The sequence below is a fragment of the Rattus rattus genome, chromosome 5 (genome assembly GCF_011064425.1).
Source record: "Rattus rattus isolate New Zealand chromosome 5, Rrattus_CSIRO_v1, whole genome shotgun sequence".
Classification (NCBI taxonomy): Eukaryota; Metazoa; Chordata; class Mammalia; order Rodentia; family Muridae; genus Rattus; species Rattus rattus.
In genome coordinates, this window is record NC_046158.1 from 21,835,538 (window position 1) to 21,851,797 (window position 16,260).

Consider the following 16,260-nt stretch of genomic DNA (forward strand, 5'->3'; position numbering starts at 1 on the left):
GAATTCTAAGTAAGTTGAACAAACCACATAGTCAACATAGGTCTTACATGTCAAGTGGAGATAAGCTCCATCCCCCTAATAAAGCCAAGTTATTGGTACAGACAATGGTGTTGAGTGGCACCAATCTTTGAGAAGTGGCTGGAAAATACTGTGAGAAGAGCTATCTGTTAATGAATTCAACCTTTGATTAGCTCAGAGCCCTCATGGTCCAATCGCCTCTCAGTACTACCCCCAGCTGGGGAATGGCACTTTCAACAAATGAATCTTCAGGAGACAGTTTAAATCCAAGCCACAATCCCATAATCATAAATGCAAAAATGGTGCTCGAAAAATTATCTGCCTTATTCTAAATGAAAGGGAATGGCTGGGATCTCAGAGCCCAGTTCAGCATTAATTCAGAGAAATGCCCTCTGAAACAAATAGATCTTTAAAAGTGAGTCTGAGGAATATTATCTCTTCTGCCCTTTTATAGAAGCTCACATATGTCATAGCTCAAACAAATAAAAACAGTTGAAATCACTTTAATACATGTCTTGAATTCTGTTTAACTTGGTTTAATTTGATGTCACTGGGCCATTTTGAGCTTGGGCCCTGTTTCTTGCTGCATCTGTTAAACAACGAGAGAAACTGCTATTCTGGGAATCGACTGGAGGTGACACAGGGGTTTTCTGAACTGAACTTGTCAGAAAGGTGATACTTAAATCTGACAAGAGGGCGGGCATTCAAGGCAGGAGAAACACAAAGCAATACTTTATAATACTTGCCTTGCTACTCTGTGCCTTATCAAATACCCCTGCAGAATGAATGCCTTAAATATACTGGACAAACTGCATTCTTGATAACTGCTGGTAAACTTCTAAAACACGCAGGATTCCAGATGAGCTAAGCTTAATTATTTCATGAGGGCCATCTCAGCTTCTCTGCATTATTTCAGAGACAGTAGAGTTCAGTCCCTTAGAGTCTATAACTCACTCTTTACCCGTGTTTCATCAAAGACCATGTTATTTTTCTTACCCAGAGATCAGGATTCTATTCCATAAAGAAGGGACACACGGTCTTTATACATTTGCCATAGACACTTATAGAGCAAGAATCAATTCCTATGCAAGACGAAGATCTCAGTATTGGCTATGGAAGTAGAATTAAATCGAATTAAAGAACAACGCAGGCTTGGATTTTAATGAAGCTCATCTTTGTTTCGTTTGCAGATCAAATTTTTGGCTCTCATCTGCACACAGTGTGTGAACGAGAACATTCCACAGTTCCATGGTTTGTAAAGCAATGCATTGAAGCTGTTGAAAAAAGAGGTGGGTGACTGAACGCACAGAATTGCTAAGTCCTCTGAACAGCTAGGGCTGGAGTTCACGGAGTCACTCGATGTCTCTGGGAAGCCATGCAATTAAAACTTGACTGTTGCTAATCAGTTAAGAGGGATCCAGTTTCTTATTAACTTCAGTTTGTTTTACAATGGGGACATTAGCAATTCCCACTAATGTTCCGTGTGTGTGTGTGTGTGTTTTTTTTTTCCCGCCCGTTTAATATTTTGTCTGTCTGACATACTGTTGAATCAATTGCAAACTTCTTGTTTCCAAGCCAGTGGTAAAACATTCGTAAAATATCAGCACTCACAGTGTTAGAACCCTCTCACATTCGTGCTGGTAGATGTGCCAGAACAATTTTTGGTAAGCCCCCAGCATCACCCAAGTGAAGTAAACAGCGTTTCCACTCGCAGAGAGCAATCCGCCATCTTCCACGCGGTTCTGTTCAGTACAGATTACAGCTAACTGGGTTTCCTGGAACAATTAACAGATACACCTCCAGTGTTAAGATGACCTCTGACTCCTCTGTTTCAACATTCTGTTTTTCATCTGAAATTATTTCATCTCACTGAAGAGAACAAAACAAACCCCAATTGACTCATCATTCTAGGCTAGTTTATCTGTGGAGTGTTTTTCCTTCGAACTATGACTTCATTCATTCAAGGTCATTTTTCCTGGAAGATACACACTGTAAATGCAGAATCTTTATAAAAAAAAATGTATTAAATAAAAAAATGTGAAGCTTCATCACCATCTGTTACAAGTTTACAACATATTTCCAGGATCTAGGGGGATATATATCAAGTGAAAGATAGAGGTGTTTGCAGAGAAAGGGGATAGCTGAACCTATTCTTATTTTCAACACCTATTTTTAAAACAATACAACCAAAGTGGGGGAAAAGTCTTCAAGCATTCTGCTCAGAAAAGGCCATTTTAATTCTCTCAGTGTTACCTGGCTTTATTATAGAAGCATAATAAAAACAGCATGCAATTTCTAACTCCTAGAAATTCATACTTTAATTATACAGTAAGGACAGCCTTGGGATCCTATTATTCCCATATCAGTAGGGAATGAAAGAATAACAAGAGAGGAAGGGTTGGGTAGGGACACAGATAAAGATAGCGACTGTCAGGAAAGCACATCAACAGCAAGGAGAAGTGCTGAGGGGCCAGAGAGCAGGAAACAGTTTTGTAGAATAAGCACAGGAGAAGAGTCTATGAGGAATGAAGCTGATTGGAATTTAGAGAGAAATGTGTTTTTATTGCATGTTGCAATTTCATTTAATTTATAGGTACCTATCGTAGGAGTAAATATTATTTAATAAATACTTAAAGCCAAAATGGATCTGTGAGAATATTGTTATTATTTCCAATAGCTAAACTATCATGATTTCCAAGAAATCTTCATTCACTTTTAAATCCTGAGTACCAACGGTATGAACATTATTATATTAGATCAAAAATCCAAATAGGCCATTGGGGGAAGCCGTACGTAGTAAGATGTATACACACAGGAAGAGGAGCTTGTATCTCCTGATTTGTGAGCCTACCTAAGGCAAAATGAAAATCCCTGCTAAATGTAGCCTTGCAGTGCACAGATACCATAATATCATAGAATAGAAAGTGTCTATAAATAGGAATTGTATCTGTGCCTGGCATTTTCATGGTGATTTTTAATAAAGTAAGACGATGTTTCTGCTGACAGGGGCAATCATGACAGCATTATATTTTATTGTACTGATGTTTACTCTCAAAATGAATTTGTAGATCCAGCACTAAACAGCTGCTAATCACACATATGATTATTAAAATAATTCCTGAGCATTCTAACGAAACTCAAAGACGCTTTATAATGCTGCAAAGCAACTGACAATTCAAAGCACTTTGGCAGTGGTAGCTCACAGGAACTCCATGGATAGGTTCAATAAAAACTCAGAGGCGCAAGATAAAGGTCTCACATCAGTGCAAGATTTATAACTGTGTACTCTTGATTGCATTTTTCTATGATCATTTTGTTGGATTAATATTCTTACATTTATCCACCAGTTCTGTTTACTCGAAGTGCTGCTTTTACTAAATTTTGGCATACTGCACCTCAGGACAGAAATAATTTATGTGACTCTAAATCCAATATTTATGCAGGCTTCTGATGACATTTGATGCAGGGTTGGTACTAGAAAGTAGCCGAGGGAAGCGCCAAGTATCTCGACATGGCTGGAACTCAGCATGTCTGGAGCACTCCTTCTAATGGCCAGATCTCCTCCAGCCAAAAATCTCAACTGCACAGTCATGGGAAATGCTTATGAGTTCGTTTAATAAAAGCTGTGTTCACTCTCCCAGTCTTGGGGAAATGGCCTCTGTACTCATGACGTGGGCACACTGGCTGTTATTTAAAAAAAAAATGGCTTTTAGGACGAACGCTTCTATAGATATCTGTTAAATGCATTTGGTTCATGACTTCTTTTAGTTTCACTGGGTCTCTGTTTAGTTACTGTTTCCATGCTCTGTCCATTGATGAGAGTAGGGGGTTGAAGTCTCCCATTATTATTGTGTGAGGTGCAATGTGTGCTTTGAGCTTTAATAAAGTTTCTTTTATGAAACTCCTTGCATTTGGAGCATAGATGTTGTGTTTGTCTTGGTAGATTTTTTTTCCCTTTGATAAGTACAAAGTGTCCTTCCTAATCTTTTTTGATAACGTTTGGTTAAAAGCCGATTTTATTGGATATTAGCATGGCTACTCCAGCTTATTTGTTGGGACCATTTGCTTGGAAAATTGTTTTCTAGCCTTTCACTCTGAAGTAGTGTCTGTCCTTGTCCTGTATGCAGCAAAATTCTGGGTCCTGTTTATGTATCCAGTCAGTTAGTCTATGTCTTTTTATTGAGTCCATTGATATCAAGAGATATTAAGGACAAGCGATTGTTGCTTCCTATTATTTTTGTTGTTAGAGGTGGAATTATGTTTGTGTGGCTCTCTTCTTTTGGGCTTGTTGACAGAAGATTACTTTCTTGCTTTTTCTAGGGTGTGGTTTCCCTCCTGGTATTGGAGTTTTCCATCTATTATCCTTTGTAGGGCTGGATTTCTATGAAGATATTGTGTAAATTTGGCTTTGTCATGGAATATCCTGGTTTCTCCATCTATATTAAGTGAGAGTTTTGCTGGATATAGTAGCCTGGGCTGGCATTTGTGTTCTCTTAGGATCTGTATGACATCTGGCCAGGATCTTCTGGCTTTCATAGTCTCTGTAGAGAAGTGTGGTGTAATTCTGATAGATCTGTCTTTGTATGTTACTTGACCTTTTTCCCTTACTGCTTTTAATATTCTTTCGTTGTTTTGTGCATTTGTGGTTTTGATTATTATGTGACGGGAGGAGTTTCTTTTCTGGTCCAATCTATTTGGAGTTCTGTAGCTTCTTGCATGCTCATGGGCACCTCTTTCTTTGGGTTAGGGAAGTTTTCTTCTATAATTTTGTTGAAGATATTTACTGGGCCTTTAAGTTGGATGTTTTGGGTTAGGATTTTCTTTTTCTTTTCTTTTTTTTTTTTTTTGCATTTTTCACTTTCTTTGACTATTGTGTCAACGTTTTCTATGGTATCTTCTGCCCCCGAGATTCTCTCTTCTATCTTTTATAATCTGTTGATGATGCTCATGTCTGTGACTACTGATCTCTTTTCCTAGCTTTTCTATCTCCAGGATTGTTTCCCTTTGTGATTCCTTTATTGTTTCTATTTCCTTTTTTAGATCCTGGATGGTTTTGTTCAATTCCTTCACCTCTTTGGTTGTGTTTTCTTGTAATTCTTTAAGGGATTTTTGTGCTCCCTCTTTAAGGGCTTCTACCTGTTTCCCTGTGTGCTCCTGTATCTCTTTAAGGGAGGTATTTATGTTATCATGAGACGTGACTTTTAAATCCAAATCTTACTTTTCTGGTGTGATGGGGTATCCAGGGCTTGCTATATTGGGAGAACTGGGTTCTGATGATGCCAAGGAGCCTTAATTTCTGTTGCTTATCTTCTTGCCTCTGGTTATCCCTAGTGCTCCCTGCCCTTGATGTCTCTGACTGGAGCCTGTCCCTCCTGTGATGCTGGTTGTGTCAGAACTCCTCAGAGCCCAGCTGTCTCTCTGATCCTATGATTCTGGGATCTGGGGATCCTGAGATCCTGTTGTGTCAGATCTCCTCAGGGTTAAGTTTTCTCAAGGTGTTGAAGGGGAAAAAAAGGATTTGGCTCCTTCCCCATTTTCCATTTGTGACTCTTTTCTTTAAGGTATCTATAAAACTCAAATTGTATTTTTCAAATACTTCTTAGATATTCGATGTAAACTGAAGCATGAGAGGGCAGACAGTCCCAGACTGCATTATTTCAGTCATGCTCCCAGTTTACTTACTGCTTGAATCTCAACAAACCATAATTAGCACCTGATCTCCCCAAAAGATCTACCCAGTGTCTAGCAAGAAGTGTATTCTTCGTTTAGCTTCAGTTAAGTGACATGAATTACATTTAAATTTTTTGCATTTGTACATAACTAAGAAAAATGGTTAAGTAAGCTTTGTAAAGCAACTGGCAAAGAACTTATTTGCTCCAGTCACTTGTCACAGTTTAACCCTTGACCAGCAAACCATGTTGTCCTCCCCAGCCACTTGGAATACAGCAAGTTCTACCATTTCTGACATTGTCTATGCAGCCCTAGATATACTTTTGTACAAAGGCTCACACACACTTTTGCAGATTGCAGCTCCTTCTCTCTGCCTTGCTTGCATAGTTGAAGACTCCCTGTGGGGTACCCTAATAGACCAATGAACTTCTCAACTTGAGTTTCTTCTTGCAAAGATACATTAGATATTGAGGAATAAAGAAGCAGTCACTGGATATGTATTGTTCTTCATGTTATGCACTTAAACTGTAGGAGAAATAGACACCAAATCCCTGGACAAAGAACTAAGTGCTAAGTGCTTTGAGAGGAGAGAACAGGTATAACAAGACAGAAACCCATTACGAAAACAGGAAGAACAAAGGAAGATGTGTGCTTTATGATAGGTCAACCCCTGAATCACAAACACATGTTTGTGTGTTTTCATTTTCCTCACAGGACCAAAGTAAGTTTAATTTTGTTTCAGTCACAAAGCTATTATATTTACCCACTGTGTGACATAGAAGAAGAACAAGCCAGCCATTATGTGATATCTGGAAAGACGAGCTTAAATAGAAAACCCAAAATAGACCATGCCAGAGATATATTTTATAGAGAGATAGAATTTACCAATTGATGAACATAATTCTACCCTAAATATGTTTTTGTATATCAAGTACAATTTCTGAATGTAAGAGATTACAACTGAATTTTAAAAATTATGTAATAGGGCTGGCATTCACTATTCATAACATGATGTGGTAGGTCATTGCTCCTTTAAGATTTCTAGTTCTGGTACTGTTCCCCATCAGCTTAGCATGTCAGCTTAAGAGGGTACCAAAAGATCGTAACACAGCAATCTGTATACACTTGACATTACTGAAATATACACTTGAAATCATTATTTGACGTTACGTGTTTTCACAACTTTTCTAAAAGTTGTTTTATTCAGTGTATGTGTCTATGTCTGTGTATTCCTGAGTGTGCATGCCAGAGCATAGCATGAGTGTGGAAATGAGAAGGCGGCTTGCAGAAGTTAGTTCTCTCCCTCTGTAATGTGCTTCCCGGGTATCTGACTCAAGAGCTCAGGCTTGGCCGCACCCACTCTTACCCTGTGAACCATCTCAACAGTCCTACCATACCATGTGTGTGTGTGTGTGTGTGTGTGTGTGTGTGTGTGTGTGTGTGTGTGTGTGTGTGTGTGTGTGATCAGGGGTCATGTGTATGTGATCCCACATCTCCCACATTTGATGCTTCGAGATCCAAACTAACTTTCTGAATGTTTCAGCAATTACTAATCAAGAAGGTTGCCCTTTCTGTATTTTTTCCCTCAAACACACACACACAAAAAAATGCTATGACAGGAATGAAACACAAGTTACATACTTGACTTACTGCCCAGAAGATACCCTGGGATCCATAACATTGCTTGAAGATTTAAGAAAGACCTTTAGTCCACTTCTGAGAAGGTCTTTAGCCTCCAAAGCTTTATCTCTCAACTGGACTTCACGGCAGCTGTTAGATTTTTTTGCTGTCGTTTGTTTGACAGGATCCAGTTATAGGTTCCGATGTCTGTTTAAAGAAACAAGGAGGCTGTTGGCTCTAAAATCCCCCCATTGCTTGTGTGACCAGCCTTTTCCCAGGCTTTTCTACATAGTTTGCCAAGCAAAGGGACTGACCTTTTGTAGCAAACACTTTTTCATTTCAAAATGCTCACTTTGATTTTTGTCCCATTTTATACTCATTCCAAACTGTTTACAACCCACTAAAAATGACTGTGAATTATATGTTTGTATAATGGATTCCTTTTGTGGTCCGAGTGGAATGTTTACTTTGAACAATTAGTTATCTTAGGGTAGATTGTAACAAGTTGGAAAAAAAAAAGGAATGGATAAAGTTATTATTGTACCTTAACTTTTTTTTTTAATTCCTTGTGGTTATGTGAAATTTGAGAGACTTGTCACTTTAACTTGAAGCTTTATATGAAACCGTGAGAAACATGAGTGAGTATATTTCTATGATTTATAAAACTTCACAGTGTGGAATAGAAACAAATTGATGAGTATTTGCTATAAGCTTATTGCTGTGCACATTGGATGGGGTACGCATGTGCAAGAAATTATTGAATAAGCACCAGGAATGATGATCTAAATATTCTGCTGAGCTATATGAAACTTGTCCTTGTTAATATTCTGTTACTTCACTCAGTGAACCCTTCGGTCCACTGAGATCCTAGTGAGTACTTTGGTATAAAAATAAAACTCCACGTTGCTATTTCCCATTGCTTGAAATCCAGGCCCCTAAAGTGTGGATTCTGTTGCCATAACTAGACAAGTCTTCTCCCAGCCCTGCTAACTTTAGTCTCCTCATTCTTTTCTACTTTGGACTAATCTATGATAGCTGCATCCAGGCACGCACTAAAGGCTGATCCGTCTATGAAGAATGTGCAATTTGTACTGCTTGGTTTCTGACGAGAGTCTTGCAAACTTTTATGATTCCATCCTCTTCCCGAGAGACTTCTGCTTCCTAGTTTTATAAGCAGCAAGTGAAAAAAAAAAGTAATAAAAACAAAAACAAACTGATAAAAATTACATGCTTTAAACAAACCTAGAGAACAAGATAAGCAGTTTTTCTTTCTCTCCCCAGAATATTTGTGGACTTGACAAAAAAAAAAATAAAAGTCCCTAAGGGAGTGAGCTGTGTTGGTGTTTGTTGTTTGTTTGTCTTGGTTTGGTTTTTTCTCACTTTCCTGTCTAAAGCTGAGTGTCCGCATGTACTTCTATGCTCGGGAACCTCAATGAAGCAAGCTCTTGAGAGTTGCTGCAAATTAAGTTAGCTTTTCTTTCTGAGTTAAAATTAAGACCAGTAACTTTTTTTTTTTTTTTTGCCTCTTGGTGTTTTGTTTTGTTTTTTTGTTTTAATGCAACCACAGAGACAGCCACCTTCATGACAGCACTGCTGTGCTAGGTCCAAGTTGGAGTTGGCTTTTTCAAGCAGTCATGCTGGGGCCTCTATGTCTGTAAGAAAGCCACAGTGAGGGCTAAGAGGGAAGACAAGACCAAACAGAGTAAACAGGAAAGAGCCAACAAGGGTATAAAAGAGAAACCAGGAAAGACAGCGGAAAGAAATCAGAGATGGCAAAGGTGGGGAGTTGAGGGTAGGGGGTAGGTTTTGCAAAGAAGAAAGAAATTGTGGACAACGGGGTAGGTAGGTCTGAGACTTCTGAAAGGGGGGGGAGTGCAAGGTTTTTCCACATCTAACAAGGTACCCAAAACTTGCTTTTCTGACTCAGAGAAATGTATCCTTGCTTTGAAATGACGGATAGTTCAATCTTGCAATATGCAGTGTATCTTGACTCTTCACAAGTTCTGCCTACAATGCTGCTATGAATTAATTGGCATTTAATTAATTATTAGGGGCACTTAGTTAAGTTTCTCTCCACTTTCCACCTAGCAGTGTACAACAGTCTTGTTATCAAAAAGAGCTTAAGCATAGCAGAAGTTAACATAGGCGTGGACGTGCCGTTCGCTAAGCTGGCTAAGGAACACGGCAGTGTGCCTGTGCTCACAGCCCATCGGCTGTACATATTCCCACACTTTGTGTCCAGACTGCAAAAGAACAGTGTCTCTTCCCAGATAAAGCGTGGGTCTAATTTCTAACATTTACCACAACTCTTAATCCCCATTCTGGAATTTAGGATTTTAAAATACTTTCCACTGAAGTCACTTGGTTTGAAGCCAAAATTAAGACCCTGCACAATTAGCCTTTTATTACGGATGGAGGGTTTAAATAGAGTCAGCATATCAAGATGCAGTACTCTAAAATGTCTTGTAGTGGTGTCATTTTATAAAGTAAATTCTTCGGCTGGGAGTTTCTATTATAAGGACCTATATTCAGAAGTTAATAGTTCGACCATTAAGAGTAGTCGAGCTGGGAGCTGGCAAGATGTTTTAGTCTGGAAACAAATGTTTACAAAATTTGAAAAAGAGATTATATTTGTTTGGAAGACTTTCAGGTTTTCAATAATCAGGAACAAAACATAATTATTATGAGGCAGTCAAAGATTTTCAGATATTTGCTGTCCTGGAAATCAAAAAACAACATGACCTTGTAGTTTGTTTGTTTGTTTTTTTTAATTCCTGTTACATAATGAAAACTGAGCCATTAAAAATATAAAAACTCTCACAACACTGTCACTGTGCTTTGGGCAAAAAACTTGTTTCTGTTAGAAGAGGAATATGTAAATTCTACTTATGTTAACCCTTGCACGTAACATATTAAAATTAAGAAGTCATAAGTTGGTTTGGGAAGCATTGAATGAAACTAAAATTTATAATTTTTTTAGTTTCCCCGTGACTAATTTTCCCTTTAAAATTAGTAGGAAAAGACGGTCTTTCCAATTCCCCTTTTCTTTTTGCAAATAAATTATGTCCAACAGAAACATATAGCATACAGCATATAGCAAGCCAAATACATACTTTGGGTAGCATTTGCACTAGCCTGAAGCACTGAATATTAGATACTTTCCTTTAGTTCTGTACTTTGTCATAATTTTCCTGTCTCCTCCAAAGATTAATGTCTCAATGACTCCTTGATTCCTTTAAATTCTTTGGAAAGTTATTTTATAGTTTAGCAGCCTATGGAGTTAGCAAGCTTTTCCTTGGGTTAAAAATAATCTCTTCTTTTCTAGTTTAATCTTTTCACCTAATTTTATACTCTTCAGACCACTTCCTATTTTCAGTTCAGAACAAGAAAAACAATCAAGCAAGGAAAAAAAATCAAGGGCAAGGCACTTTGAGAAGAAAAAACAAACTACAAGAACCAAAATAGCTCTTTAAATGATAAATGTTAGGGGAGCTCTTGAGGTGCCTGAACACTATAGATGTGTATGCAAAAAAAAAAAAAAGAAAGAAAGAAAAAAAAAGAAAAAAACATGCTTCTTTTTTAAAAGAAAAAAAATTGAATGCCTGCATGTTAGGGTAATAGCATAAACCAACAGAGAAAGCTTTGCACATACCTAGGTCAGCACACGGTGTGTTCTCTCATAACTACATTGACTCCTCACACAGTGCCTGATGATGAAAGGCTCCCAATAAATGGTATGGATGAGCTGAATTCAACATTCCTTTGATGCTCAAATTGGAAAACAACATAGAGTCAAGAGTTGCTGGATGGAGGAAGCTACATGGCTCCATTATGAGGGGATAATGTGAGGTGGATCTTGTTTTTAAAATATCTAAGTAAGACAGCTTGCAGAACGTGTCAGTTGTTCAGTGGGGTATCTTCTTTCCATCAGAACTCAGGACCCAGCTACATTAGGCAGCTGGAATTGGCTTGCCTTAAAAATTATGTCTTCTGGGGTTGGGGATTTAGTGGTAGAGCGCTTGCCTAGCAAGCGCAAGGCCCTGGGTTCGGTCCCCAGCTCCGAAAAAAAAAAAATTATGTCTTCTTCAATGTGGAGATATTCTCTTTAAGTGAACAGCCCAGCAACCCCTCTTCACTCATGTTCATTAGAGAAATAATGTACCATTGTTACGTCATCACTGGCTTACTGTTTTTGATCAGATAACTGGATAACTATGATTTCAACTGGCATGCCTGATGACAGTCAGACACAGGCTCGGTTCCTAGAACCACACAGGAAGGCGAGCTCTGTTTCTTTTTCCTTGACTTCAAGTTGGGATACAATGTTAGTACTGTTCTTAACCTAGATAGTGCTTGCTTTCATACACCTCTCGGGAAATTTTTAGTTAATGAAACTAACTGTATGAGTTAAAAAGAGATTGGCGACTTGAAATTAGCAACCCGTGATCAGGGGTAACAGAGGTAGCTCAGAAATTAAGAGCGTTTGCTGCCGAGGACCCAGATTTACTTCCCAGTACCCAAATCAGAGCATTCACATCCACCTGTAGCTCCAGGGGATTTGACGCTCCTATTGACTCCAAGGGTAGGTACATGCACACAGGTAGTATAAATACATATATGTAGGCACATACATATACACATAAAATAAAAATAAATGTTTAAAAAAAGAAATACATGCTCAATAGAGAAATAAAAAGAAAGGATGTCAAAATCCTAAATTCTGACAGAGATTTGGATTTTATTTTCTTCAAATTTATTTCATCCAGCATGAAATCTAAAAACTCTGCCGATACAAGGAAAAAAGAAAAGAAAGAAAAAGAAAAAAGAAAAACAAAACAAAATAAAAACTAGAAAAATTTAAAAAACACCTCTGTTACCTGTCATTAAAATTGGATTTTTAATGTATAAACAAAATTGTTATTTTATTCTAAAAAACATTGAGTTCCTAATTCCGTTTTGAATTTTTGGCATTTTGGAGAGAATGAACTCTTAAGTTACCTGGAAAGCCATAGACTACCTAGCCAACAGTGTTGTAATCAGTGCTGTGAGGTCTTTTGGTTTTGTGGGTAAGCATTTGGCCCTGTGTTTGAAATGGCGTTGTCTAATATTAAAATCCCTTGTTTTAGACAGAGTGTGTTACCATAAGAACAGTACACTTCCTCTGGATTCACCTTCAGCTCTGGCCATTGCTGCTGTTGTCTCTTCCAGTACCATCTCAGTTAGAGATCTCTCTTATTCTACTCATGATTGACGGGTAGCAGGGCTGCCGTATGTGGATAACCCTTCACACTGCACTTTCCCCTCTGACAGGCAGCCCAGAAGCAATTCCTCTGGAATCTTCTCCTGGCATCACAAACTCCCATTTTCCAGCCTGGAGTTATCATTTTCAGCCATGTGTTCCTCTCTCTTACTCCTTAACTCTGTCAATGGCGTCACACTTTCTTTGCCCAGCTGCTCTAAAAAGAAGCCAACTGGACATTAACATTTGTTTTCTCTTGTCATACACATGATTTGTTTTCTTACTATCTCTTGACTGTGCTTCTGCTCTATGCTTTCTGGCTTTTAAATAGTACAAATATCCTGATGAGACGATTGCCTATGTTCTCAGGCCAGTCTTCTCAAAGTTGTCAAAACAACCCCTCTTGACTAGGGATTGCAATATGCTATCCCTTCTTAGAATTCTTGAAAGGTTCTTCTTCCTCATCAGGATAAACAAAACTCCACAGTGATTGTCCCTGTTGAAAGGAAAAGCACATGATCCCCGCCTGCTGCCAATTTCCAAATTCAACTGCTTCCTGTGTTCTAGGAACACCAACAAAGCCCTTCCCTCCAAAGTCCTCTCTTTCTGCCATGTGCTATTTTCTCCCCCTGGAAAACCTACCCCAACCTGTCCACTTGTGATGTTCCCGTTGACTGTTGGATAAACAACACGAGAGTGGCCTTCTCCAAAGAAAATGCTCTGACTTATTCTGCAGCCTCTTCCCTGCTTCCTTTCCTTCACCATGCTAACAACACTTTTGCTTTTCCTATTATCTCTAATTCTCATAGCTGTTTTCACTGGATGTTCTCCTCTAGAACATGAGTTTTGAGCACAGCTGTCTCGTTTACCACTTTTTAATGGTACTTAGCATTCTATATTCAGTAGGAGAGAGAGGTTCATTTCATTAATGGATGAATAACTGGATGAAGAGTTGAATATTATCCAGAATTCCTCCTTTCACATCTACCCTTAGAGAATTATACCCTGTGAACTAATGATTCACTGATTGTTACAAAACACAGTGACCGGACACTGTGTGCAGTCATTCTAACCAGAGGTAGTAAAGCTACATCTAGAGGAAAACAAAGGATTTATGTTTTCTACAATGTCAATATTGTCACTATGTAGACAGTCCTGTATTAGCAATAGTCTGTAGTAGAAAGGGACAGAAACCAAAGAGAGACTCTGATGTCCAATACAGGTCTTCGACAAAGCAAACTTTGGTCTCTTTTGCTATAAAAAAGCAATCCTTGCAGTGACGGGTGTTAAATTCTCACACAGACCTGAGGGATTCAACAACTAAAGCAAATTTGATGTTTAATGCTTGTGAACATCCCAGTGTCCTAAGAAGGGGACTACACCATTTTATATAGAAACCCCCAGGCATAGTGACTGCTTCCCTGTAAGTTTGTGCATAATTTTTCCTATTATCACCCACTAGGTCTCTCTCGCCATTGCCACTTTCCAGGCCTCCACCATCCACTGAATAGCCATGTTTCTGATTATCTTTTCCCAAATGTATTAGCCTGCATTATTTAAGACAGAATCTCATTTTATTATTTCCTGCTCGTATTTCTAAACTCCTTAAGTCCATTTGTATGATTCCTTTGTCCTCGCAGATGTCCACAGTTCCTCCCAATTTAGTATCATCAGCAAATTTAATTAATGTTCTGTTTACCTCTCCTTCTAATGAAACCAGTCCCTCTCTTCATTTCATCATACAAAGTAAAAATGTATCGGCAGTAAAACAGTCCAAAGCAATGTTTCCTCACTGTAGGAGGGCAAGCTAAGATACAGCAAAGAGCTGAGGAGTAGACAAGGCAGCAGAGACAAGGCATGCCGAGCTGCGCTGCTCTGTCCTTGCCCTGAAGCAAAGGCTTTCTCAGGATTGGGCACGTTTCCCGAGCTGGTGGTGGTGTACATGACCATACACACATATGAGTTCTCTACCTTATAAGTAGCTTCATCACCCTCAATGAGAACGTGTCACTAAAAATATATTTATGAATACATGAAAAACATGTAGCTTAGTTTAAAAGCATGGTTAAAGAATAGTATAAAACCACCTACTCCACAGTGAAAGAAATACAAATTATTTATATAATAAAATACAAACAGTGACATTTGGTCATATTTAACATTGTAAGGTAAGTACAAAGCTAGATCTGTGCATGTGCATTTGGATCACACAGGCTCTTAATTCCATTTAGTTGGTTTTCTAGCATTTACTGGGACATATTTTTCTAGCCCCTTAATTCATTGAATTCAGGTTAACTGTTATATTTATAGTGAAACCATTTATAAATGATCAATTTATAAGATAAGTAGGGAGTTTTCTTTACTTGTGTTCAACATGCAGAAGAATGTATGGCTTGTGTATTTAGTAATCTGGTAACTCGACATGGAACAGAGAAAGAAGCCTTACTTGTTTATGGCAATGGTGTTCACATTGAAAGAATCACATCATTCGATTTTAAAGATATGGTCATATAAACATGGAATATTTATGTCAAGAAAGAAGAGTGGCATTTATTAATCTTCCAACACATATCAGATACGACGATGGTACTTTCCAAGATATGTGTGAACCAAGCTTACACTGATTATTGCCAAGGCTTAATAGACTCTGTCTTCGCCTATACACTAAAGTTATGGTAAATATCTTTTAAGTTTCATGCAAAGAGTCAATCTTCAAAATGTGGATACATTCATGCAAACCATAGACTGCGCTGGAAAAAAATATTTTCAAGTTTGTACTCTAAATAGGACAAGCAGATGGTAGACCAATGTCTCTATTGTCTACACAGAAGACAATGGATGTTCACAGTGTTGAAATGAAAGCTGATACACGCTTCATATATAACACAAGGCCAGCCAAGATGTCATCACCAGAGGATAGTGTTAACAAAATAGTGACTGGGAATATTGTTAAGCAGTCTCAGTCTCACATTGTTTTTCTAGTGAGAAAAATCCGATGCATAATGCATTCTTATGAGAGAATGTTTTCAGATGCCAAGACTTTACAGGCATAACTTCAATAGCTTTAATGGGAGTTCCCTGCCAGCACCTGTTATAGTAGAATGTTCTTACTTTTCACACATAATCCAAGACTGATTTGGAATAAAGTTTTAGAGGGGAAAAAAACTAACACAGTGAAACCTTCTTATAGTATTTCCTTACGTATAATATTTATCATTTAATCCCTGGTCTGATATATGCATGTTCATATTTTCCATTCAAATTCTTTTCCCACCAGTACAGCTTTTCTTCCACCACCTCTCTATAGGAGGCAGCAGAGAAAGCCGCTTGTTTTCCTAGCTAACCTAGTTGAGTTTGTGTATGAGAGAGGAAGGAGAAACAAAGTAAACCTACACTAAGCATCAACTGCTCTTCAGAGAGCAGAGCTCCTCTGGTCAGTCAACTGCGAGCTTCTGAGGAGCCAGCAAAATCAAATTGAACACTGTGTTTACCAAACAATGAAGATAAACTCTGAAATAGAAACGCAGATTAGTATAAAAGACATTGACCATATTTTCTCATGTTTCTGCAGACCTAAATATGTTGAATTTGAACATTTAACATTTATTTATATTTATATTTAATATTTAACTACATTTAAAGTCTGAGGACAAATCAACAAATTTTTTCCACAGAGAAGTCAATAAGAGAATTATTTAAATTCCACAATTTTA

General features: G+C 38.1%; 1 protein-coding gene across 1 annotated transcript in view; it reads left to right on the forward strand.

The window, feature by feature from the left end:
* Positions 1 to 16,260, forward strand: part of Arhgap15 (Rho GTPase activating protein 15) — a 617,921-nt gene that overhangs the window by 391,315 nt on the left and 210,346 nt on the right. The window contains exon 10 of the mRNA XM_032903250.1: positions 1,209 to 1,307. Within this exon, the coding sequence (XP_032759141.1) occupies positions 1,209 to 1,307 (99 nt within the window). The remainder of the gene's footprint in view (positions 1 to 1,208; positions 1,308 to 16,260) is intronic.